Genomic DNA, 25,962 nt, shown 5'->3' with positions numbered 1-25,962 from the left:
AAGGCCCCAAGTGAATCCCAGAACCCATGTAAAAAATAAATGCTGGGCAGCAAAGGGAATGGGGAGATGGCTCAGCAGATAAAGCTTTTGCCATGCAAGCCCGAGGACCAGTGTTTGGATTGCCAGCACCCACATAAATGCCAGGTGAACATGACACCCCATCTATAATCCCAGCACTCAGGAGGCCCAGACCACAGGGGTCATGTCCATGAGGTTGTCCTCTGGCATTCACACCCCTAGTGCACTTGCACACATGTGCAGAAAAAATATGTACACACATATTATACACACACAAAAAAAAAGGAGGAAGAACTCTGCAGATTCAGCTGATGGCTTAACAAGGCTTGTCCATGAGCCTTGAGCAGTCCAGGAGATACGGAGTCTGGCATCCTCCAGACACTGAGAAATCTTTGGCACGTCTGTTATCAACAGAGGCCACCATGTGGATCACACCAGAGAGAGTAGGGCTAAAAAGGCTCACTGCGGTAAATATGCCAAATGGTCTCCTCCCACTGGTCCACTTAGCCACCCTGGCGAGAACTCCAAAGGCTACTCCTGCACCCTGGGCATCTGCTTGAAGAAGTTGACCCTAGAGATGCCCAGATGTGAGTGAGGGGATGCCTGTGCTGTGAGCAGCTTCCGTGCGCTGAGCAAAGTTTCAGAAAAGCCAAAGGCACGTGTGGTCTCTATGTGCCAGAGACAGTCCTTTCAGAAGAGCGGTAGGGCTGGGGGTGGGTCAGTGGCAGAGCCACCCACAAGACTCTGAGTGGCATCCTCGGCATTCCGAGTCTCTCTGTCTCTTACACACATACACACACACATACACACACTCACTCACACTCATGGAGAAAGAGCATCAAGCACCACCTCAATACAGAAATCAAGGTTAATAAGACATACTCTGTGCCTTTGGCTCGGTGTTCTCTGTCCATGTGTGACCCCTACACTCAGCTCATCAAGCTGATCATGAGATGCCAGGCCAGCCCCAAGTAAGGGACATCCTGCGAGCAGCCCAGTAGCCCCATGGAAGGGACATCCTTGCAGGCAGCTCAGTAGCGCCCTCAAGTGTCAGACATGGGGGGCAGAGAAGCTAGGGACTCTTCCAGATTGAGGAGATGAAGGAGACACAATGGCTAAAGAAAACACAGATCCCAGGCTGAACTGCAGACTGGAAAAAGACAAAGGCACAAAAATCAGATGTGGGCTGGGAGGTGGGGGGGGGGGGAGTGTACCTGGAGAGTTGGTTCATGGGATAAAAGCACTTGCTGCTCTTACAGAGGACCAAGTCTTATTCCCAGGACCCATGTCTGGCAATTCACAAGATCCTGTAACTCCAATGTCAGGGCACACACAGACACACACACACACACACACACACACACACAAACACACATACTTAAACACACTATAAATATAAACACAGCAAAAACCACTAGGGATTAGGTTTATGACAAAGTGCCTGCCTAAATCCCCCAGTGAACGGGTGGAGGCATTGTTCAGTGGTAGAGTCTCTGCCTAAATCCCCCAGTGAGGAGCTAGGAGCATGGCTCAGTGGTAGAGCCCCTGCCTAGAATCCCCCAGTGAGAGGCTGGGGTGTGGCTCAGTGGTAGAGCCCCTGCCTAAATTCCCCAGTGAGGAGCTAGGAGCATGGCTCAGTGGTAGAGCCCCTGCCTAGAATCCCCCAGTGAGGAGGGGCTAGGAGCATGGCTCAGTGGTAGAGCCCCTGCCTAGAATCCCCCAGTGAGGAGGGGCTAGGAGCATGGCTCAGTGGTAGAGTGCTTGCCTAGCATTCACAAGGGCTTGGGTTCCATCCCCAGCATCTCAAAGCAACAAGAACAACAAATGATCCCTGGTTATTGGGGACCAGTGGAGAGGGACAGAAAACCAGCAGAACCTGAGATGTTTCGGGCAGGTGTCCTGCCTGGTGTGGTTCTACAGTGATCAATATTTGTTTTACCTGTTGGTGCAAACCCAGGGAACTAGAAATCAAGAGTGAACTGGGACGTAAACTATGTCATGAGGGGACAATGATAAGCTGATACAGGCCCACTGATGGCAACAAACAGACCCTTTCTGGAGAAGGATTTGATAATGGAGAATTGCAGACTGCCTAGGGGGTCGGTGAGAACTCTAATATGACATGGATCCAGAACTGCTAAACATTAGAGCCAGGTATAGTGACTCACACCTTCAATCCTAGTACTTGGGAAGCTGAGGCAGGAGGATTGCAAGTTTCAGATCAGCCTGTGTTATGTAACTAGACCCTTTCTAAATAGCTTTTCCCCCAAATACTCTTTGAAAAGAAAAAAGAAAAAAAGCCAAGGCAGGTTGTGGGGGTGCACGCCTTTAATCCCAGCACTCGGGAGGTAGAAGCAGGCAGATCTCTGAGTTCGAGGCCAGCCTGGTCTACAGTGTGAGTTCCAGGACAGTCAGGACTACACAGAGAAACTCAGGCTCAAAAAAAAAAAAAAAAAAAAACAAGAGAGAGAGAACTTGTAACTATTCTTCCTTACAGGAGCCTGCAGGAACCCAGAAGAAGAGTGGAAAATTCATATATTTCTGAGTTCCCCAGAGGATTCATCCCAGAGTCACTGAGACAGTTAGGCAATGCTCAGGACTCCCTCCCACCAGATTTGACTCACCTCAGACTCTTCAGGAAGAGCCAAGGACTAGAGGCAAGATCAGGAAGAGAGCAGTAGAGGCTGGACCCAAGGGAACAAACCCAGACCCACCCAGATCTCCAGGAGACCCTCTCTACTAGCTCAGTGGACAGGCTGTGGTATTTAAACCTGCTGAACTCCCCTAGCTACTTTGTATGTGTGTACATGTGTGCACTATGCATTTGTATGTGTACATACATGTTCATATGTTCACACACATGTGGGAGAACAGAGCATGGTGTAGAGGGCAGAGGTAGACTTTGGGTGTTTTCCTTAATCATCCTCCTTTTTTATTTTCTTTTTTGTTGTTGTTGATGTTGAGAACGGGTCTCTCGCTGAACCTGGGTCTGCATTGGGGTAAGGGTTAACAGGTCTTTTTCTTTCTTCTTTCTTTCTTTCTTTCTTTCTTTCTTTCTTTCTTTCTTTTTTCTGTGTACAGGGCCTTGGGTCCCATGCTTGCACAGTAAGCACACCACTGACTGAGTCATCTCTGCAGCTCATCCTCTGGTCCTGGTCCCTGTCTGACTATGCAGTCTGTGGTTCAACACATGCTCCCCCTGGAACTGACTCTGGGCACTTGGTCCATGAATGTCTCCTTAGTTTCTCTCCCCTGTCCTTGGTGCCCAGAACAGCCCAGCACAGGCTGACCTAGGGCAAAGAATCATGGGATGTTGTTGATCGTGGCTTTGGGGAGAGGTAGGGGAAGTGAGTCTCACTTGGATCGAGCTGGACATCACTGAGAGCTGCAGCAGCAGGCGGTCCAATGTGCCCTCGCCCAGTTCCCGGAGGTACAGTTGGTATTGCTGCTCCAGAGGTTCTGGGGCTGAAATGCCACTGTCTGAGGGAGCAAAGGAAGCAGCCGTCAGAATGTAGTACAACACACCACAACGTGCCAAAAAGGGCAACATCCTTCCTGGAATGTTTGAAGGAAAGGAAGTTCCTAGACAGAGTCTTTCTTCTCCAGTATACTGTCTTTTATATTCCCACCCATTTTAGCTTACTTATTTTGAGACAGGGTTTCATGCTGTCCAGGCTGGCTTTGAACTCAATATATAGCTGTGGATAACCTTGAACTCCTGATCTTCCTGCCAGTACCTCCAAGTGCTGGGATTACAGGTGTGAGCACCATCCTTGGTATTTAGTGCTGAGAATGGAACCCAGAGCCTCATGACTGCTAGGCAAGCACTCCACCAACTGGGTGGCATCCCCAGCTCTACTTTAATTTTTTTATGATGAATTTTGTGTGTGTGATAATGAAAATGGAGTTCAGGGTCTTTTGGGGATGTGGTATGGGTCTCACTTGTGCAGACCTGGTTGGCTCAGAACTATGTAGACCAGGGTGACCTTGAATTCACAGAGATCTATAGGCCTCTGCCTCCTGAGGGATGGATTAAAAGCATAGTATTTAGGCATCTGTACCGGCCTGCCCTTGGGCTCCTGAGAGAATATCTCCTGAGCTGCAGTCACTAAGAGCACCACCCATCTCTCTCTCTCTCTCTCTCTCTCTCTCTGCTTCTCTGCCTGTCTCTCTGTTTCTCCCCCCTCTCTCTGTCTCTCTCTTCTCTTCTGCTGCTCCTGTCCCCAGAGGCTGGTCTCCCCCTTCCCCTTCCTCCTTTTACCTTCTCTTTCCCCTAATAGAAACCCTCCACGCGAGATGTGTCTCTCATGTCTTTCTCTCACGCGCTGTTTTTTAAATTACAATGTACACCATTACACTTGGTAAGCCCTGTGTGTCAAACATTCTAAGCAAACACTCTCCCATTGAGCTACACCCCAACTGAAGTTTAAAAGTCTTTTTCTGGCCAGGTGGTGGTGGCGCACACCTTTAATCCCAGCACTTGGAAATGAGAGGCAGGCAGATCTGAGTTTGAGGCTAGCCTGGTCCACAAAGTGAATTCAAGGACAGCCAGTGTTACACACAGAAACCCTATCTTTAAAAAAAAAAAAACAAATCTTTTTCTATTGTGCTGACATGTTCATTTCAGTCATAAAATAACAGTATTGAGCTGGACACGTAGCTCAGTAGTAGAGTGCTTGCCTGGTGCAGGTGATGCCCTTGGTTCCATCCCCAGCATCACCAAAACAGGAAAGGGAAGGAAAGAGGGGGGCGAGAAAGGACTGATAACGGCTCCAAAATATAAACAAATTTTTAGTTGAAAGTTAAAGGCCAACTCCTGGTACATACACCCAAAAGAACTGAAAAGAGTTGTAATGCATAAAACTAAAGACGGCTGGGTAGTGATGGTGCACACCTTTAATCCCAGCACTCGGAAGGCAGAGGCAGGCGGATCTCTGAGTTTAAGGCCAGCCTGGTCTACAGAGTGAGTTCCAAAGCAGCCAGGGCTACACAGAGAAACCCTGTTTCTATAAATTAAAAAAAAAGGAAAAAAAGATTAATGCTCTCCAAAGTGTTGTTCATAATAACCATAGATGGGGACAATATGAAGAGATGAGCTCTTAGACACGGGCTGTCCATGTGGTGGGATATGATTCAGCTATAAAAAGGAATGACATTGTATGGTATCTGCTACATGAATGGGTCTAAGAAATGGTATACTAAGTGAAAGAAATCAGACACCAAAGATCACATGATTGAATTCACAGGAAATATCCCAAACAAAGGCAGGAGGATTGTGTATTAGCGAACAGCCCGAGTTACACAATGAGATCCAGTCTTAGAAAGAAAGGAAGGGCTGGAAAGAAAACTGCGTGAGGAAAGTACTTTCTGCACAAGCATGAGGCCCTGAGTTGGGTCCCTAGTGTTCACATGAAAGAGTATGGCATAGCAGTATGTGACTTTAACTCCAGCAATGGGCAGACAGAGACAGGAAGATCCCTGGGCTGGCTGGTCAGCTAAGTCCGTCTACATAGTGAGTTCCAGGTTCAGTATGAGACCCTGTCTCAAGAAACAAGGTGGTACGTAGTACAAGAAGACATAGGTGTTGGCCTATGATCTCCACACGTGCACCCTATGTACATGTGCACACATACAAACACACGCTTTCACATATACAGTGCAAAACAAATCAAATTTTTTTTTTTTTTATTTTTCGAGACAGGGTTTCTCCGTAGCTTTTGGTTCCTGTCCTGGAACTAGCTCTTGTAGACCAGGCTGGCCTCGAACTCACAGAGATCCGCCTGCCTCTGCCTCCCGAGTGCTGGGATTAAAGGCGTGCGCCATCACCGCCCGGCCAAATCAAATATTTTTAAGAAGTGAAGACAAGTTTGGGCATGGTGGCACACCTTTAACCCTAGCACTTAGGAGAAAGAGAACACAGAGTTCTCTGTGACTTTAAAACCAATCTGGTCTACACAGCAAGTTCCAGCCCAGCCAGGGCTACACGGTGAGACTCTATCTCAAAATAAATAAACAAATTAAAAAAAAAAACACTAGGATATCTGAAGCAGGATGGTTATGAGTTGGAAAACAGCACAAGTTAAACAACGTAACTCTGGGAAGGAAGGGAAAAAGAAAGAAGAGGTAGATGGGGAAAAGAGAGGGGAAAAGGAGGGGGTGGGAAAGGTGGGAGGGATGGAGTAGGTACAGGGGGCCAGTCACAGGCTAGTGTCTGTGCTACACACGTGGGGGACTATGTTTTCAGACAAAGGGTTTTTGTTTTTCTGTGATGCTAGGAATTGAACTCAGGGCTTTAGCTACCAATAAGCTATGTCCCCAATCCCTTCCATCGTGTGTGTGTGTGTGTGCGCGCGCGCTTGTGTGTGTGTGTGTGTGTGTGTGTGCGCGCGCGCATGTACACGCGCGCAGTAAATAGAGGTCAGGGGACAACCCCAAATGTCATCCTTTAGACACCATCCACCTTTTGTCTAGGACAAGGTCTCCCAGTCTCCCATTAGCCTGGAACTTTGCCAAGTAGGCTAACCTAGCTACCACCAGCTCTAGGGATTCACCTGTCCCCACTTCCCACCTGGCTATCGATGGGATTATATGCATGCGCTACCACACTCACCTTTTCAATGAGTTCTGGGCCCCAAACTCGAGTCCCCACACTTGCATAACAAACTGAGCCATTTCCCCAGCCCTCAGCCTGTGGTTTCTCTTTCTAGAACACAGTATCGGTTGGTCCGAGCTGGCCTCACCCTGCATCAGCTGCCGCTGCCCCTGGATGACCTGCTCGCACAGCATCCGGTGCTGGTGGTAGCGCTGGATCACGAAGTCCTTCTGGCACAGCAGGTTCTTTAGGCACAGGTTGTCGGCCTGCAGCTCTGTGTTCTCTACCTCCAGCTCGTGGGCCCTGCACAGCAGCTGCAGCACCTCCCGCTGATCCTCACTGGTCACCTGCCTGGGGAGCAGCTTCTCCATCTGAGAGGCCTTCTGCTTGGCGTGGGCCAGGCGCTGCTCTAGTCCAGCCTGGGGGAGACAAGGACAGCTTGGGGCAAGCACCGATGCCAGTTAGTCAACCTCATGAGATGTGTGACTACTGACCCTAATGAGGAGCCACCGTGAGGGCGATACTGATGAGGCCCATTTGACAGGACTTAGAAGACACATGTGGACAGCTGTGCAAACGAGGTGGCCTCTGGCTGTGCCAATGAGAGACTGTTGATTAAGGCATGTGAGGTGGGAAAACCCACCTTAAGCGGGGGACCCACCATTCTCTGGACTGGGGTCCTGGGTTGCTTAAGGAGACAGCGAGCTGAGCACCAGCATCCATCTCTCTGCTTCCTGCCTATGGACGCCCTGTAAGCAGCTGTCTCCTGCTCCTGCCACCATGCCTTCCCCGCCAGGAAGGACTGTGTCCTTGAAATAAGACCTAAAATAAACTTTTCTTCCCCCAAGGAATTCTTTACCCTCAGAGTCACATAATACAGGAGCTTTGGGGCTGGTGAGAGGATTCAGCGGTTAAGAGCACATACTGCTCTTACAGAGGCTGTGAGTTCTGTCCCCATCACCCATACCGGGTGACTGAAACTCTAGTTCTAGGGGATCCGATGCCCTCTTCTGGTCGTCTCAGACACCTGCCCCCACATGCATATTCCTTCACACGCATATAGACACATTAAAAATAAATACTTTCTAAAGAAAAAAATGGGAACTTGGTAGGCAGGGTGTTGGCAACTTTACAGAAAATGCAGCCATTCTAGTAGGCACCCCTGAGAAACCCCTAATAAACTCATTTCAATCCTCAAGTAGAGCTTCGATGAGTCTCCTCTTCCCCCTGCCTCTTTTTTGCCAGAGTTACATAGCCCAGGCTAGCCTCAAACTCACTACGTAGCTGAAGATGACCTTGAACTCCTGATTTCCCTGCTTCCAGAGTGCTGGGATTACAGGTGTGCCCTACCAACAGTCCAGTATAGTCAGTGCTGGGGATGGGACCTGGGGCTCTATGCAGACTAGAAAGAGCTCTACTAACAAGTCACGGGCCGTTACTGCTGCTCCAGTTTGGGGTCGACTGTTATTCCTATCTATCTACCCACTCCATCTGTTCCTTCCTGCAGAAACCACAGAGGTCTCTCGGCCACCTTGTCTACTCACTTCTCTTATCTCCTGAACCACTCCAGCACTTCTGCATGAGGCCATGTGTGGCGTGGAATGGCAGACTCCTCTCCTGGGACCTGACCACCTTTTCAATACCAGAAACTAGAGCTACCCACTTCATACTGTGACATGCCTCTAGGATTTTCACAAAGCTGTAGGTGACACTCTATGTCCTGATTCTCTCAATCAGCTTGTGAGGGGACACAGGGAGAGCTCAGGCCCAGCTTGTCTACTGCAGACCCCTGAACTGCTCACCCTGTATAAAATGATCTAGGAGCCCTTGAGACCCACCTACAGCCTGTAGCTCGGTTCTGCACATCCACCAGGCGAGGCTCCAACTCTCTGTGCATAGCTATGGGTATATGGTTGTTTCTGTATGTGTTTGTATGTTCTGTATGCTCGTCACAAGGGGGTGTGTGTGCATCTGATGGAGATGCTGCTGATCACGCCTAGGAAACACCTTCCCAGCGATTGTATCCCTTCACTCTGGGGCCTGCTCAAGTGACTCAGCAAAGAAACGATCATACCACTCAACTAACCCCACAAGGCCCCAGAGAGTCACGTGGGACTCAGGCTGCCTAGCAGGCCCAGAGTCTTGGTCCCCAAGGGATGGGCAGATAACACCTTCCTTCTAATCAGGGACTGATTCCACTCCCTTCCTCCCAACTCCTCCCCAAACAACCTCCCCTCTGTTCTCCCCAACTCCATCCCGACTCCTCTGAAGCCCTCTTCATTCTGCTCCATGCAGCCTCCTGAGTTCTCCTCAACTCCCAAGCTGAGAAACGGCCCCTCCTCTGTCCACTCACACCTGTTCCAGTGGCTGTTGCTGCACTGACCACAAGTCACACCCGTGTCTCTTCCCTCAGCCCTGAACTTGGGGCACAGGATGCAGCCAGTTCTCCTTGAAGCCCCAGGGCCTGGCCTCCGGCTAGATACTTAAAACTTTGCTTTTTTAATTGGTCATTCATTGACTGTCAGGCTCACCTCTGCAGGTTCCTGACAGGCTCTCCACTACAAGCTCCTGACTGACAGACTCACCTCTGCAGGTTCCTGACTGACAGGCTCACCTCTGCAGGCTCCTGACTGACAGGCTCACCTCTGCAGGTTCCTGACTGACAGGCTCACCTTTGCAGGTTCCTGACTGACAGGCTCACCTCTGCAGGTTTCTGACTGACAGACTCACCTCTGCAGGTTCCTGACTGACAGACTCACCTCTGCAGGTTCCTGACTGACAGACTCACCTCTGCAGGCTCCTCACTGACAGGCTCACCTCTGCAGGTTCCTGACAGACTCACCTCTGCAGGCTCCTGACTGACAGGCTCACCTCTGCAGGCTTCTGACTGACAGACTCACCTCTGCAGGCTCCTGACTGATAGACTCACCTCTGCAGGTTTCTGACTGACAGGCTCACCTCTGCAGGTTTCTGACTGACAGGCTCACCTCTGCAGGTTCCTGACTGACAGACTCACCTCTGCAGGCTCCTCACTGACAGGCTCACCTCTGCAGATTTCTGACTGACAGACTCACCTCTGCAGGTTCCTGACTGACAGACTCACCTCTGCAGGCTCCTCACTGACAGGCTCACCTCTGCAGGTTCCTGACTGACAGAGTCACCTCTGCAGGTTCCTGACTGACAGGCTCTCCACTATAGGCTCCTGACTGACAGACTCACCTCTGCAGGTTCCTGACAGACAGACTCACCTCTGCAGGCTCCTGACTGACAGGCTCACCTCTGCAGGTTCCTGACTGACAGACTCATCTCTGCAGGTTCCTGACTGACAGGCTCTCCACTACAGGCTCCTGACTGACAGACTCACCTCTGCAGGTTCCTGACAGACAGACTCACTTCTGCAGGCTCCTGACTGACAGACTCACCTCTGCAGGCTCCTGACTGACAGACTCACCTCTGCAGGCTCCTGACTGACAGACTCACCTCTGCAGGCTCCTGACTGACAGGCTCACCACTGCACGTTCCTGACTGACAGGCTCACCTCTGCAGGCTCCTGACTGACAGGCTCACCTCTGCAGGCTCCTGACTGACAGACTCACCTCTGCAGGCTCCTGACGGACAGGCTCACCTCTGCAGGTTCCTGACTGACAGACTCACCTCTGCAGGCTCCTGACTGACAGGCTCACCTCTGCAGGCTCCTGACTGACAGACTCACCTCTGCAGGCTCCTGACAGACAGGCTCACCTCTGCAGGCTCCTGACTGACAGACTCACCTCTGCAGGTTCCTGACAGACTCACCTCTGCAGGCTCCTGACTGACAGGCTCACCTCTGCAGGTTCCTGACTGACAGGCTCTCCACTATAGGCTCCTGACTGACAGACTCACCTCTGCAGGTTCCTGACAGACAGACTCACCTCTGCAGGCTCCTGACTGACAGGCTCACCTCTGCAGGTTCCTGACTGACAGACTCATCTCTGCAGGTTCCTGACTGACAGGCTCTCCACTACAGGCTCCTGACTGACAGACTCACCTCTGCAGGTTCCTGACAGACAGACTCACTTCTGCAGGCTCCTGACTGACAGACTCACCTCTGCAGGCTCCTGACTGACAGACTCACCTCTGCAGGCTCCTGACTGACAGACTCACCTCTGCAGGCTCCTGACTGACAGGCTCACCACTGCACGTTCCTGACTGACAGGCTCACCTCTGCAGGCTCCTGACTGACAGGCTCACCTCTGCAGGCTCCTGACTGACAGACTCACCTCTGCAGGCTCCTGACGGACAGGCTCACCTCTGCAGGTTCCTGACTGACAGACTCACCTCTGCAGGCTCCTGACTGACAGGCTCACCTCTGCAGGCTCCTGACTGACAGACTCACCTCTGCAGGCTCCTGACAGACAGGCTCACCTCTGCAGGCTCCTGACTGACAGACTCACCTCTGCAGGTTCCTGACAGACTCACCTCTGCAGGCTCCTGACTGACAGGCTCACCTCTGCAGGCTCCTGACTGACGGGCTCACCACTGCAGGTTTCTGATTGACAGACTCACCTTTACAGGTTCCTGACAGACTCACCTCTGCTGGCTCCTGACGGACAGGCTCACTTCTGCAGGTTCCTGACTGACAGACTCACCTCTGCACGTTCCTGACTGACGGGCTCACCTCTGCAGGCTCCTGACTGACAGACTCACCTCTGCAGGTTCCTGACTGACAGGCTCACCTCTGCAGGTTCCTGACTGACAGGCTCGCCACTGTGGGCTCCATCATTTGTTGATATCTGAATTTGCCCTTGACGTTCATGTCATCTAGCTGAGCACATCACTGGCTTAGACAATAGGCATCTATCTTCCTTTTGTTGTTGTTGTTTTTCAAAACAGGGTTTCTCTGTGTAACAGCTCTAACTGTCCTAGAACTCACTCTGTAGACTAGGCTTGCCTGGGACTCAGAGATCTGCCTGCCTCTGCCTCCTGAGTACTGGGATTAAAGACAAATGCCACCACTGCCCAACTATCTTTCTTATTTTAAAAGCTGTAGGAAATCTAATCATTAATTTGAAGTGAGAAGGCAGAAGCCTAGACTGGAGTTGTCAGGAGTAATAATAACACCAAGGGCCTCTTGCTTTGATTACATAGCTTTTAAGAGAATTAAACAATGCCTGCGTTTAACAACTTGACATCACTGAACACTTTTCCTACTTTCTGAGAACATCCACCAGCATTTAGCTAATGAGCTGCCCAGTTCCTAGCATCACTAGCCTTCCCCCAAAGCTTCCTCAAGCAAGAGTTCTGTAATTTTCCTAACCCGAGTTTACTCACTAGCCAGCTATTAAACGCTCATTTTTTAAAAAAAAAAAAAAAAAGCTTTTTTCTTTCTGGTTTTTTTTTTGAAACTTGTTTCTCTGTGTAGCCCTGGCTGCCCTGGAACTCACTCTGTAGACCAGGCTGGCCTTGAACTCAGAGATCTGACTGCCAAAGCTTCCCGTGCTTTCCTGTCTTTTTTTCCACCTATCTTTTTTTCTCACTCCTGTCTGGTCAAGGATGACCTTGAACTTCCGACCCTCCTGCCTCTACTTCCTGATTACAGGTCTCTAGCACCACACCTGTTGCTGGGGACTGAACCCTGGCCCTTGTGCTTCCTAAGCAAACCTCTACCAACTGAGCTACGTCCCAGCCCTAGACCAAGTCTCTGCATCTGAGACTCACGTGGCTGTGGCCACATAGTTGCTGAGTTTCATGGGATGGGCGGTGCCCTCAAAGGGTTGCCAGGCTCATAGCTGCTGAGTTTCATGGGATGGGCAGTACCCTCAAAGGGTTGCCAGGCTCAGACAATAAGCACCATTGCCACGGCAGATCATCCCTCTCCCTCACCTTGAGGGCTGCAGTTTTCTGCTGCTCAGCCAGGAGCAGGTTCACCTCCTCTCTGGCCAGAGCCACCTCTGGGGGCTCTGAAGCCTCGACCTCCTCTCCGTCAGCATCCCCTGGCTCCTCGTCCTTCTCACTCTTGTCCGTGTTTGCGTGGGGGTGGGTCTTCTCTCGCTCCCAGCTGTAGCCAGGACACAAGGATCAGGGATCAATCGTGCCTGAGCTGAGAGTTCTACACCTCACACCCAGAGTTTTCCAGGCCCGCTAGCCTCCTCACAGGTGTGGGAAAACGATGGAGAGGAACCAGGTCTCACTCAAGATCTTCTCCACATATGCATCCATTCCAGCCCCACATATGACCCCTGACCCCACAGAGCCAGCCACAGCCACCTCCTGTGGAAACATGCTGTCCTCGGGAGACAACTGTGTGACCAGGGACACTAGGAGCATGTCTGGGCTCTGGCAGCAAGGGTAACACATTGAGCCTAAACAGGGTCCATGGAAACAGGGCAGAAAAGGAAGACCAAGGAAGCCTGGCAAGCAGATACCTGGCCAGAAAGGGCAAGACACTGTGACTGCATTGGCTTTGCTTTTTCTTCCCCCTCAAGACAGGGTTTCCAGGCTGGCCTCGAACCTGGAGATCCACCTGCCTCTGCCTCCCTGGTGCTGGGATTAAAGGCCTGTGCCACCACTGCACAGCTCCGATTGCATTGCTGAAGTTTAGAATGACTGCAGTGTAAGCAGTGTTGTTCGCATAATTGGAGAGAGAGGAGGAAGGTGAGCACGGTGATGACAGTGACCATAACAAAGGGTGGTGATGTACAGTTGTCATTCCAGCACCCAGGAGGTGGAAGTGAAAGACCACAAATTCCAGGCCAGTTATATACAAGACCTTGTTCCAAACGAAGAGAGGAGGGGAAGGAGAGAGGAAGGGAAGGGAAAAAGAAAGGGAAGGGGAAGGGAAGGAGAAAGGGAGGGGAAGGGAAGAAGAAAGGAAAGGGAAGGGAATTGAGAAGGGAAGAGAGGGAAGGAGAAAGGGAGGGGAGGAAAGGAAAAAGGGAGGGGAGGGAAGGAGAAGGGAGGGGAAAGGAAGGAGAAAGGGAGGAGCGGGAAGGGAGTTGAGAAGGGAGGGAGAGGAGGAGATGAGGGGAATTATGGGGAGAAGCCAGAGTAGATGTGAAAAGAAGCAACAAGTTTGAGTGTGACGGTGCTGTCTGAACGCACCCCTGTAGGTATTGTGTCCAGGTTTCTCCAGGACAGTTGGAGGGATACCCACTGTCCCAGTGTAATGATTAGGGGAACCCCTTCACCTCCAGAAGTCTGGTGTAGACATCCCAGCTATTCTCTGCACAGGGTCACTCTGTCTTCAGAGTCTTACACATATGGGTAAGTGAACCGTGGGAGAGATTGTGTTAATGTGTATTGACCCCCCTGGGCTGGCTCTAGACCCCAACCTTAAGAAACCCAAGGGATCTAGAAGTGTCTCCTGCTTGACCCAGTTTACCAATAGGGTTGTAATGGGAGAGGAACAGAGACAAGACCTGCTTTCTTTCGGACCAGTGCCCCCTCTGTTCCTTGGCTTCCCTTCCCTTAGGGGATGTGCTGTGCCTATCAGCAGGGCACTTACTCTGCAATGGTCAGTAGGTGGCGAGACATGTCTATGTGCAGCTCAATGTTGGTATTCTCCAGCTCCACCAGGCTGCGCCGCATCTCCATCTGCTCCTTGAAAGCCCCAATAAGCTGTGCCCGGATCTTGTTCATCTGTAGACGACTGTCCTCCTCTGCATCCTGGGGGATTGTGACTGCAGGTAGGGAGAAGACTGGCTGGGCTGAACTCCATGCCCACTCACAAGGATGAGTCATGGTCCATGGACATTTGTGAATGCATGAAGGATGGGTGGGTGTATAGGTGGGAGGATGTGTAGATGCGGTATGTGGGTGGATGGGGAGTTAATTTTTTTTTTTGGTTTTATTTTGTTTGTTTGTTTGTTTTTTGGTTTTTCGAGACAGGGTCTCTCTGTAGCTTTGGAGCCTGTCCTGGAACTAGCCCTTATAGACCAGGCTGGCCTCGAACTCACAGAGATCCACCCGCCTCTGCTTCCCAAGTGTGTTGGGATTAAAGGTGTGTGCCACCACCACCCAGCTATTGGTTTTTTTTGTTGTTGTTTTGTTTTGTTTTTCAAGAAATAATTTCTCAGTGTAGCTTTGGCTGTCCTGGAACTCATTCTGTAGACCAAGCTGACCTCGAACTCACAAAGATTTGCTTGCCTCTGCATCCTGAGCACTGGGGTTAAAGGCGTGCACCACTACCACCCAGCTTGGATGGGTAGGTAATTGATAGTGTATAAATTGATAAATAGATGGATTTTGGTGTGGCCAGATGGATATGTAGATGCGTGGATGAATAGGTAGGTGAATAGCTGAATAGGTACGTGTGTGTGTATGTATGTATGTATGCATGCATGTATGTATATTTGGATGGATGCATGCATGGACGCATAGGTGGATGGATAGATAAGACGGCAGAGGGATGAATGAATAGGGGATGGGTGGGTAGATGAATGTGTATTTGGGTGGAGAGATGGATGTGTGAGTGGATGGATGACTGGATGGAGGGACGGATATGAGGCTGGATGATGAGTGTATGGAAGGATGGGTTGGTGGATGGATGGACAGATGGGGAGATGAGTGGGTGGAGGAACATGTATTTGGGTGATGGGGAAATGGTTGGGTGAGTGGACAGATGGCACATAGACGGACAAGTGGAAGGACGGTAGATGGGTATAGGTCATGGTCTTACTTCTCTTTGAAAACCTTAATTTTTGTCTAATTGCTATATTACCAATTTAACACGTTTCACAATCCCTCAGCACTTTACTTTAGCTAGTCCAAGAAATGAAAGCTATTTCAGCTTACACCTGTGTTTCCTAAAGTATTTGAGACTTTTATATGTTTCCTGACACTAAGAATTCTGTATGGCTGGCAAAATGGCTCAGTGGGTAAAGGTGCTTACAGCCAAGCCTCACAACCTAAGTTTAATCCCCAGAATCCACATGGTAGGAGAAGTGAACCAATTCCTGCAAGTTGTCCTCTGATCTACACACACACACACACACACACAAATAATAAAACAAAAATAAAAGTAATTCTGTGAATTGTCTATTAAATGTCTTGCTCACTCTTAATCATTGAGCTTCTTGCTTATTTTTATTGATTTTAGAAGTCCTCTGTAAATTACAGCAAGACCTATCTTCATAAACCAAAGAACATGTGGGTGGTATGTCTGCATATGTCCTTTAGTGAGGTAGAGGGTTATGTGTTTATATGCTGTGTACATATCGATGTGGGTCTGTGTATACATGCATGCAGTCACATGTGACCATGCCAGGCTAGAGGTCAATGTTGGGTATTTTTTGGAGTCTCTCCCTGCCTTATGCTTTGATAGTGTCTTTCCCTGCCTTATGCTTTGAGACAGTGTCTCTCCCTGCCTTATACTTTGAGACAGTGTCTCTCACTGCTCTGCAGCCCATTAACTGGCTAGATTGGATGGCCATCCAGCTCCAGGAATCCTCCAGACTCTTCCCTTACCCAGTACTGGGGTTAGAGACACTCAGTGCTGCCTGGCTTTTGTTTGTTTTATTTTTGTTTCTCTGTGTAACTGCCCTAGCTGTCCTGGAACTCACTCTATAAGTCTATGATGGCCTCCAGCTCACAGAGTTGCCTGCCTCTGCCTCTTACGTGCTGGGATTAAAGACGTGCGCCGCTGCACCAGCCTGCTGCACTAGCTTTTATGTGAGAGCTGAGGATCCTAACCAGTCCTCATGTTTACACAGAAACAACAGCTGGGTCACATCCCTGCTCCACACAGGTGTCTTAAAATTTTTTTCTTTCTTTCTTTCTTTCTTTCTTTCTTTCTAGAAAGGGAGAAAGAGTCAAGTCAGTCTCTTGCCTCCATGGCTGGCCTCAAGTTCTCTATAACCCAAATTCAGCCCACAAAGCCAGGTGCGATGGTGCCCTTCTATAATCCTAGCGCTGGAGCACAGGAGAAACAAAGACAAGTGGATCCCTAGGGCACACCCGCCAGCCAGCATGGACCAATCACTAAGTTCCAAGCCAAAGAGAAACCCTGTGTCAAAAAATATTAAGGTGGCTGGAAAGATGTCTCAACATCTAAGAGCCCTGGCTACTCTTCAGAGGACCCACATGGTGGCTGACAACTATCTGCAGTTTCAGTCAGAGGGCTCTGTCACCCTCTTCTGGCCTCCCTGGGTACTGCAAACATATGGGGCATAGACATACATGCTGACAGAACACCAATACACATCAAATAAATCAAAAATTTCAAGTCAATTAAAAAGTAAGAGCCAGATGCCGAGGGCAGGGCACACACATTTAAGTCTAGCACTCAGGAGGCAGAGGCAGGAGCCAGCCTGGTCTACACAGTGAATTCCAGAAGAGTCAAGGCTACACAGAATATACCTTGCTTCAAAACAAAAAGCAACCAACATACAAACAAAAAACAAAGTCAAACAAGAATGCAGTTGCTCTGAGCCACTTTAAGGTTCTGTTGGGTCCACCTGCTGCTCTGAGGCCTGACTCATCCTCTCCTTCTGTCTTTTCTCTCACAGGCTGGTCAGAGCCTGAGCTGCCTCTTCTGGTGCTCTGGCTTCCTTATTCTTTCGTGGAAGGCCCCCTCCCTCATTTACCATGCAGCTGAATGTCAGCCACATGGCTAACCAGCACGCCTACATCTAAAGCGTCTACCTATGAATATGATGATAATTTTCTCCCTAAACTAAAAAAAAAAAGGTAGAGAGTGAGGAAGATATTTAACACTGACCTTTGGCCTCCACACCAAAAAAGCACTTGGGATGTGGAAGCAAGGGGATCTCTGTGAGTTCAAGGCCAGCCTGGTCTACAGAATATGTTCTAGGAGAGTCAGAGCTACACAGTGAAACCCTATCTCAGAACAAAAAAAAAAGGACATAAAATAGTCTAGCCCCCATATCTTGTAGGCATGAAACTAGAGCCAGCCTGAGGCTCCCAGGGAAGCAAGAACAATAGCCCTTGCAGGGTCACTTGGTCACCATGAATGTAGATAATCACAATGGCCATGGCTAGGCACTTCCATAGGCCAGGAGAAGCCATGGCCCATGGAATGTGAATGTTGGGCACAGGGCTCCAGGGAGGAGAGGGTACTGAGCCATCAGGGCCTGCTGGAGGCACAGCTGTACTCAGCACTACCTTGTATATCCAGGACGCCGGGGTCACTTTTCTTCTCCTTATCCTGCTTCTCAATCTTTGACTTGAGGTGCTCGATTTCCCTGCGCAGGTCAGAGATGACGTCAGTGTATTGTGCGATGCGGTAGGAGACATTCAGCAGGTTGCGCTTGACCTGATGGTGAGGACAAGCGCCCAAGGTCAGGCATGGCAAGAAGTGTCCTGAAGGACAGGTTTGAGAGGTGATGTGGTGGGTGTGGTGATTGGTTTGTCAACTGGACAAAACTTACAATCATCCTGGGAAGAGAGTCTCCAAGAAGGATTATCTACACCGGGCTGGGCATGTCTGAGGGGACTGTCTTAATTAAGTTAATTAAGTACCCACAGTGGGCAGCACCATCCCCTATGTATGTGGAGTGAGGGATGGTCCTGATCTATATAAGAATGGAGAGACTGAACAGAGCATAAGCAGGTGAGCATTAATTTCTCTCTTTGCCCTGAATGTCCCCCAATAGTAGACTGTAACTTAGAATTATGAGTCAAAAGAAGCCTTTTTCATTTTTGGATTGCTTATATCTGGGTATTTTATCACAGCAACAGAAATGAAGTGGGAAGGGCTGGAGAGATGGCTCAGTGGTTAAGAGCACTGCCTGCTCTTCCAAAGGTCCTGAGTTCAATTCCCAGCAACCACATGGTGGCTCACAACAATCTGAAATGAGGTCTGGTGCCCTCTTATGGCCTAAAGGCAGACACAGACAGAATATTGTATACAGAATAAATAAATATTTTTTTAAAAAAAGAAATGAAATGGGAAAACAGGGATGGGGGACCCAACATCATTGCTACATCATGTTATCTATGAATGTGCTCAGCCACATCCTGGGATGTGTGTGGCCTGTGGTGGGACAGGTTGGACACCTGCTATATCACAGAGGAGCATTGAGAACACAGGGCTCCGTGTATTCGGCCAGACACAGAAGCAGAATGCTGTGTGACCGGTCTATGCGGCATCCAAAGTTAGATGCTTGGAAGCAGAACGCAGAGTGGTAGGGCCATGGCCTGGGGAGAAGCTGGGGGTCTTTAATGGAGACTGAGTTTTGGTTTGGTTTGGTGTGTAAAGGTGGACAATTGTTCTGGTAGCACCACAGGGTGATTACACCAAGGCTACCATGCTGCGGACTCATGATGATTACAATAGAAATTTGGGTGGCCATAGGGATGACTCAGTGGGTAAAAGCAATTGCTACCAAGTCTGTCGGCCCAGAACCTGTGGAGGGAGAAGAGCGCTGACTCCCACAAGGTACCCTCTGACAGCCATACACTTGCCATGACATGCATATATGCACACACATGTATGCACACACTAAAGAAAAATGGAATAAAGAAATTACTAAATGAAGCCTGGTTGTGGTGGTGCACATCTTTAATCCCAGAACTCAGGAGGCAGAGGCAGTCATATCTCTCTAAGTTCTAGGACAGCCAGGGCTACACAGAGAAACCCTACCAAGAAAAAGCAAAATGAAAAAATTTGTTCCATGTATATCTTACCATAATAAAAGATTTCAAGTAATCCACCAGGTTTTTTTTTTTTTTTTTTTTTTTTTTTTTTAGAAATCTTCCCACCGGTAACTATTGCTACCTCTGATTGTGGGGGAGGGGAAGATTCATGTTCACGTGGGTGTACATGTGTGTGCTCATGTGGGTACAGGTCAGAAATCAACTTCAGGTGTCATTCTGCAGGCTCCATCTACCTTATTTTTAAATTTTAATTACTTACCGTGTATACCTGACTGACCTGAGTCTCCCTAAGGTAGATCAGGCTAGCCTTGGACTCACAGTGATCCACATGCCTCTGCCTCCTGAGTGCTGACATAAAGGCCTGCGGTATGATGCCCAGCTCACCTTGTTCTTTTGAGGTGGGGTCTCTTGATGGCCTGGAGTTTGACAGAGAGGCTAGGTTGGCTGGCCAGCCAGCTTTGGGGATCTGCCTATGTCCTTTCCAGCACAAGAATTATAGGTGAGCATTGCCACATCTGAGTTTGTTTTGTGTTGTTGTTGTTGTTTTTAACATGGGTCTAGGGACTGAAGTCAAGCTGTTGTTCCCACTCCCTTACCCTGGTCTTGATGTTCTTCGCCCTGTACGCATAGAGCAGTGTGGTTCTTGATTCCTCAAAGCTGGTGCTGGCCGGGCTGATGTGAGCGATCATCACTGTACGGCTGTTGCCTCCCAGGGCATCCTGCTCAGTGAGAACCACAGAACTGGGTTGATGGAAGCCGTGTGCTCGCCATGTCACAGTGGCCCCAGCCCTCTGCCAGTACCATCAGAAGTCTAGAATCAGGGCAGCTGACGCTGGGGACCAGAGTGAGGCTAGTGCCTGGGAAGGAGACCCCCAGGATAAGTGGGTCGTACTCCAGCCCCCCTTCTGACTGCTGCTTTGGTGAGAGCAGTTTAGACCCAGAGGGCAGATGTAGGGACATTATTTACTGCTTGTTCACTTATCTAGGCAGCATCAAGCTCAGTATAAAGAAAAGTTTTCACAGGTTACAGCTACCCACGATGGGATCGGCATCTTGGGAAGTAATGAGCTCCCTGTTACTAGGGGCATGTGAGCAAGGACAGACCACACTCAGGAGAGTACTGGAGAGTCAGGCAGTGGCCAGGTACTTCTACAGAGTGATGTCTTCAGGGTCCTAGACCTCTGTGCTGGCAGTTAACTCCTGGAAGATACTGTCAGCTGCGGTGGCCCGCCCCAAGCCCCAGCTGGGGCACCTACCTTCAGCAGGCGTGTGAGTTTGCTGTCACGGAAGTTCACGTACTGAGCTCGGCTGCCACCCTTCTCGCTGAGGGCATTGATGCAGTTGCCCAGCGCCAGCAGCGAGCGGTTGATGTGCGCGCCCTCTTTCATCCTCTTGCCTCGGTTCTGGGTCTGAGCAAAGAGGCCAGGCTGAACATGGACTGAGCCTCTTCCTACTGATATCTTCCCTTCCCCATCCCCAGGGAGGGGACTCAAGTCCAAAGGGGTGGGGAATGGCCCTGCCTGCCCTGGTACTGAGGCTCATAAGTCCTAAGGACTAGGGCATCACAAGTAGAGTATTAAGCATTCATTCTCAGATATAGAGCTCATTGACACAGGAAAGCTAACTGAAATAAACAGATTGGAACCCAGACAACACTGCTTACAACAAAATGCAAGTGAGTGTGTTTTGTCTAGGAAGTACCCTACCTCCAACCTGGAGACTTACCCTATGTTCTACCGGTCCCCCTGCTGGCTTTCTGAGAGTCCACAGCCCCAGCGCCTGATCTTCCCAACCCAGCCCCATTTATTTCCTCTAATGCACAGGCTCCATAGCACACATGGGCCTGCCTCCACACATGGGCAGGGCTGTGTCATCTGCTGCCCCATAAGATGCAAGCTCTGGGAAGTCACACCCATCCCTTTGGGCCATGCAGCTGGCATAGTGAGTGTTCAATGGCATGAGGTAAATGAGCAGGTGAAAATGTGTGCATAGGCGAGCCAACACATCTGAGCCCAGCATCCACATGGTGGCTCACCATCGTCTGTTGCTCTAGTTCCAGGGAATCAGACACCCTCTTCTGGCCTTCGCAGTACCAGGCACACAAGTGGTGCATGGACATAGAGGTTGGATTTAATGTTGCTGGCCTTGAACTCACTGTGAAGCTGGGATGGCCTTGAGCTTCTGATTCTTCTACCTCCGCCTCTGGATTATAATAAGCACACTACTCTACTTGTTTCACACAGTACTGATGACGAAACCCGAGGCTTCATGTGCGCTAGGCAAGCACTCCACCACCTGAGTTACATCCCTAGCCCCTTTTTTTGGTCTCAGAGTCTTACTATGTCATCCAGGCAAGCCTGAAACTCATGGTCCTCCTGCCTTGGCCTCTCAAGCACTGGGATGACAGGCATGTACCATTGCAACTGGCTCCAAGTCTGTACTGTGAAGCAGGCACAGTGCTGGACTTGAACTTGGCCAAGGGGGCTATGGCTATGGAGATTACAAGTATCATTGCCTGGTGTGTGTACTGGAAGGGCAGGGAAATGCTGCCTACTGGTAACATTGGATCTGCAAAGGCCTAAATTGACTTTTTTTCTAGCCCAGCCCTGAGCTGGGTCCCTGGCCTGAAGGAACACCTGAACCACAGGGTAGCATCCAGGAAGCACAAAAGCAAAACCAAGGGACCCACAGCTGGGAAGGGACTGTGGCTGTGCAGCCTTTCCCACCAGGGTCCCTGTGCACCTACCTACCTGCCCACAGCATGGAAATCCAAACGTTTTTCCTGTACTCCAACCCAACTCCTCAGTACCTGTCTAGGCTCAGCCCTAAGACCCCTGCCATAGCCTCTACAGACTGTGAAAGCCCAGGCCTCCATGGACACTGCTACCTGATGACACACTCGCCCCAACACGTGGGGCCACCTTCAGTAGGTGCAGGATGAGCTGTCTGCCACAAGGAAGACCCTCTGAAAGCATTGGCTCCCTGCCCTCCTCACTAAGTGCTTCAGGATTCATTACTCTGCCACCTCTTCTGGGTCCAACACTGTCCTGGGTGCCAGAGAACATTTAAACAAGGACAGGCAAGGTCCCGTTCAGACTGAGAACGACAGACCCCATGGTGAAAGACAGTAAGGACATCTGAAAGTGGGTGCACCTCAGAGGGGCTGTACCTGGGCTGCACGCTCCGCACCTGCCAGGTCCACCATGAAGAGCCTCCCAAGGCGCACCTCCTCTGCCAGGTCGCCACCTCGGCTTTTCTGGTGCACAGTGACCTGCAGTACGGCATGGGAGCGGGATGAAGTCTTGTTGGTAGCTGTGGGCTCCTGTGTACGCTGCCGGTTGCCTTTGGTGAGTAGTTGCATGATCTGAGGGCGGAGGGAGAGGAAGGCAAGTCATAGACCTGAGTGACCACACATTCCTTCTAGAAATACCCAAGAAAAGGGGGAAGGGGGACTCTGGGGCTCGGACTCTTACAGCAGCAATGTCTAGTTTGTGGCATGAAGTGATTAATTAGTTAAGTAAATTAGAGGAATTAAAGATTCTTGATAGGCCGGGCGGTGGTGGTGCACGCCTTTAATCCCAGCACTTGGGAGGCAGAGGCAGGCAGATCTCTGTGAGTTCGAGACCAGCCTGGTCTACAAGAGCTAGTTCCAGGACAGGCTCCAAAACCACAGAGAAACCCTGTCTCGAAAAACCAAAAAAAAAAAAAAAGATTCTTGATAGGCACCCCATCTGCCTTTCCTCTATCCATGACAGACATCACTAATGGATAATCTCTTTTTCCCTCCTTTTTTTTTTAAAGACAAAATCTTCCTATGGTGCCTAGTCTTTTGTCAACTTGACACAAGTTAGAGTTATCTGAAAAGAAGGAACCTCAGTTGAGAAAATGCTGCCATAAGATCCAGCTATAAGGCATTTTCTTAATTAGTGATTGATGAGGAGGGCGCAGCCCATTGTGAGTGATGCCATCCCTGGGCAGGTGGTTCTGGGTGCTATAAGAAAGCAGGCTGAGCAAGCCACGAGGAGCAAGCCAGTAAGCAGCACCCCTCCGTAGCCTTTGTTCCAGCTCCTGCCTCCAGGAGGGTGCTGCACCAGTTCTGTAGCTGCTTGCATGTCAGAGGGGTTCACGTCTATTGCCAACCCCAACAGCCCTGCAGCTGCCTGTTAGAGTTCCAGTCCTGACTTCCTTCAGTGATGAACTGTGATATGGAACCATAGGCCAAACAAGCCCTTGCCTTTCTAACTTGTCTTTTGGTCATGGTGTTTCATCACAGCAACAGAAACCCTAACTGAGACACATTGTCTCACTGAAACTCACTATGCAACCAGGGATGACCTTGAATTTCTGATCCTCCTGCCTCCAACTCCTGAGTGCTGGGGTAGCAAATGTGTGCCAGCATGTTCAGTTTATACAGTACTAGGGATAGAACCCATGGACTCATACATGCTAGGCAAGCACTCCACCAGCTGAGCTATATTCCCAGCCTAACTCACCCCTTCCCCACAGAGCCTAGAGGAGCCCTGACCTTTTCCGAGTCACAATTCCAGGAAGCGGAAGCTGCAGAATTGTTAGGGTTGGCCATGGGAGTGAACCCCTCCGCCATGCAAGCAGCTATAGAACTGGAGTAGCAACCCTCTGCTCAGGCCCTGCTGTGTAGGGATCAGACCAGGGCTAGGACTGCACAGTGTGGACGAGGCAAGAGTGGGGGGTGGGGGCAGAGGTGCTCACTGTCATCTAGGCCATGACAGCTTGGCTTGCACCCACCTGTTGGTCGCTGCTCAGCAAACTTGAACAAGGAGAACTTTATGGGCTGGGCTGTGACCCTCACCTCTTGAGCGTTTGAGGTGGATACTTCCGTGATGCCTGCAATTTGGATGCTGCCTCTAGAATCTTCTCTCAGCTCCAGAAACCCAGAAGACGGATTCAGGAGGTCACGAATGACTTCATTATAAATCTGGAGCAGAGAGAAAGGTTGGGACAAAGTAGCAAAGAATCATAAAGAAAGGGCTGGAGAAATGGCTCGGGGCTGAAGAGCACTGGCTGCTCTTGCAGAGGACTGGGGTTCAAGCCCCAGAACCCACATAGTGGATTTCAACAGCCTGTAACTCCAGTTCCAGAGGCTCCAACACCTGTTTTGGCCTCTGTGGCTACCAGGAAAGCATGTGGTGCAGACATCCATGCAGGGCAATACACACACACACACACACACACACACACACACACATATATATATATATATACATAAATTTAAAAAATTCTTTTGGTTTTTTTGAGACAGGGTTTCTCTGTGTAGCCCTGGTCGTCCTGAAATGCTCTCTGTAGACCAGGCTGGCCTGAAACTCTGAGATATACATGTCTCAGTGCTGACATTAAAGGCATGCATTAATAAGCCCAGCTTAAATAATTTGGGGGGGGGCGGGTTTCAAGACAGGGTTTCTCTGTAGCTTTGGAGCCTGTCCTGGAACTAGCTCTTGTAGACCAGGCTGGCCTCGAACTCACAGAGATCCACCTGCCTCTGCCTCCCGAGTGCTGGGATTAAAGGCATGCACCACCACTGCCCGGCTCAGCTTAAATAATTTTTAAATTATTTTATTAGCATGGGTGTTTTGCCATCTATGTCTGTGCAATGATTGCATGCAGTGCCCTCAGAGGCTAGAAGAGGATGTTGGATCACCTAAAACTGGAGTTACAGACATTTGTGAGCTAACATGTAGATGCTGGGTATTGAACCCAAGTCCTCTGAAAAAGCATCTGGACCGGGCAATGGTGGCGCACGCCTTTAATCCCAGCACTCGGGAGGCAGAGGCAGGCGGATCTCTGTGAGTTTGAGACCAGCCTGGTCTACAGAGCTAGTTCCAGGACAGGCTCCAAAGCCACAGAGAAACCCTGTCTTGAAAAACCAAAAAAAAAAAAAAAAGCTGAACCATCTCTCCAGCCCCCTAAAACACTTTTAAAAGAACCAATTGGAAGCCTGAGCTGCAGGAGAGTTTACACCTGAGTTCTGCACAGGCAGTTAGTATTGTACCCATTCTGCAGTTGATCCAACTGAGGCACAAGAACCAGCTCACCTCCAGGTAAGACATAGATACACTATATTCCATGTTGTCCTGGGTCTTCTCGATGGCCTGGAAGAGGTCAGTGAGGGTCTGAAGATAGATGCCAGGCTCTGCGTCCATGCCCAGCATGGTGTGGGTCTTCCCAGCACCTGAGGAAAGGTGGGGCTCAAATGTGCTGTGCAGTAAGAGTCCTGACCCCCTGCATAGTTTCAGGGGGTGTTTCTTATAAGGGGGATATCACTGGCCCCCTTAGCATTTGCCCCCAAGAAATACAGCATGGCCTGTTCCTCCCCATAAACCTGGTGTATGGCTGAAGCAGCCAGGTCCCCACCTACACAGCCAGGGGTCCAGTCTCACTAAGGGGAAGAAAACTGACTTCATCTGTAGACCCTGGACCAGGCAAGCACTTATTACCCAGCTAGATCCTTGGCCCTTTCTTTTTCCTTTCCTTATTTGAGACAAGGTCTCGTTATATAGCCCAGGCTAGCCTGGGACTTGTGAGCTTCTTGCCTTAGTTTCTCAAAGAGCCGGGGAACTGGGGTGACCCCTAAGCCGCCTGTTTGCAAACACTGCTTGAACTTTAACCTCAGAGAAGAAACCCCTGGTCTTCCTGAGCAGAAAATCACAGGCTGGGGTTAAAAGCTCCACCCCAATGGCTATGTGCTCTGGGACAGCTATCTTTTTTTTTTTTTTTTGATTTTC

The 25,962-nt window shown here is 50.0% G+C and overlaps 1 protein-coding gene across 1 annotated transcript in view; it reads right to left on the bottom strand.

Moving 5' to 3' along the window:
- LOC121465125 (kinesin-like protein KIF19) overlaps positions 1 to 25,962 on the bottom strand; it is a 51,615-nt gene that overhangs the window by 9,025 nt on the left and 16,628 nt on the right. The window contains exons 5-14 of the mRNA XM_041678310.1: positions 25,273 to 25,409; positions 24,033 to 24,158; positions 22,374 to 22,568; positions 20,461 to 20,613; positions 19,801 to 19,923; positions 17,711 to 17,861; positions 14,094 to 14,268; positions 12,473 to 12,647; positions 6,759 to 7,029; positions 3,377 to 3,498 (exon numbers count right to left, since the gene is read on the bottom strand). Of these exons, the coding sequence (XP_041534244.1) occupies positions 3,377 to 3,498; positions 6,759 to 7,029; positions 12,473 to 12,647; positions 14,094 to 14,268; positions 17,711 to 17,861; positions 19,801 to 19,923; positions 20,461 to 20,613; positions 22,374 to 22,568; positions 24,033 to 24,158; positions 25,273 to 25,409 (1,628 nt within the window). The remainder of the gene's footprint in view (positions 1 to 3,376; positions 3,499 to 6,758; positions 7,030 to 12,472; positions 12,648 to 14,093; positions 14,269 to 17,710; positions 17,862 to 19,800; positions 19,924 to 20,460; positions 20,614 to 22,373; positions 22,569 to 24,032; positions 24,159 to 25,272; positions 25,410 to 25,962) is intronic.

This window comes from Microtus oregoni, unplaced genomic scaffold, assembly GCF_018167655.1.
Source record: "Microtus oregoni isolate MIOR12 unplaced genomic scaffold, Mior012 000029F_ref0000214, whole genome shotgun sequence".
Taxonomy (NCBI): Eukaryota; Metazoa; Chordata; class Mammalia; order Rodentia; family Cricetidae; genus Microtus; species Microtus oregoni.
The sequence above is the reverse complement of the archived record's forward strand: the minus strand, read 5'-3'. Positions and strand labels throughout refer to the sequence as shown.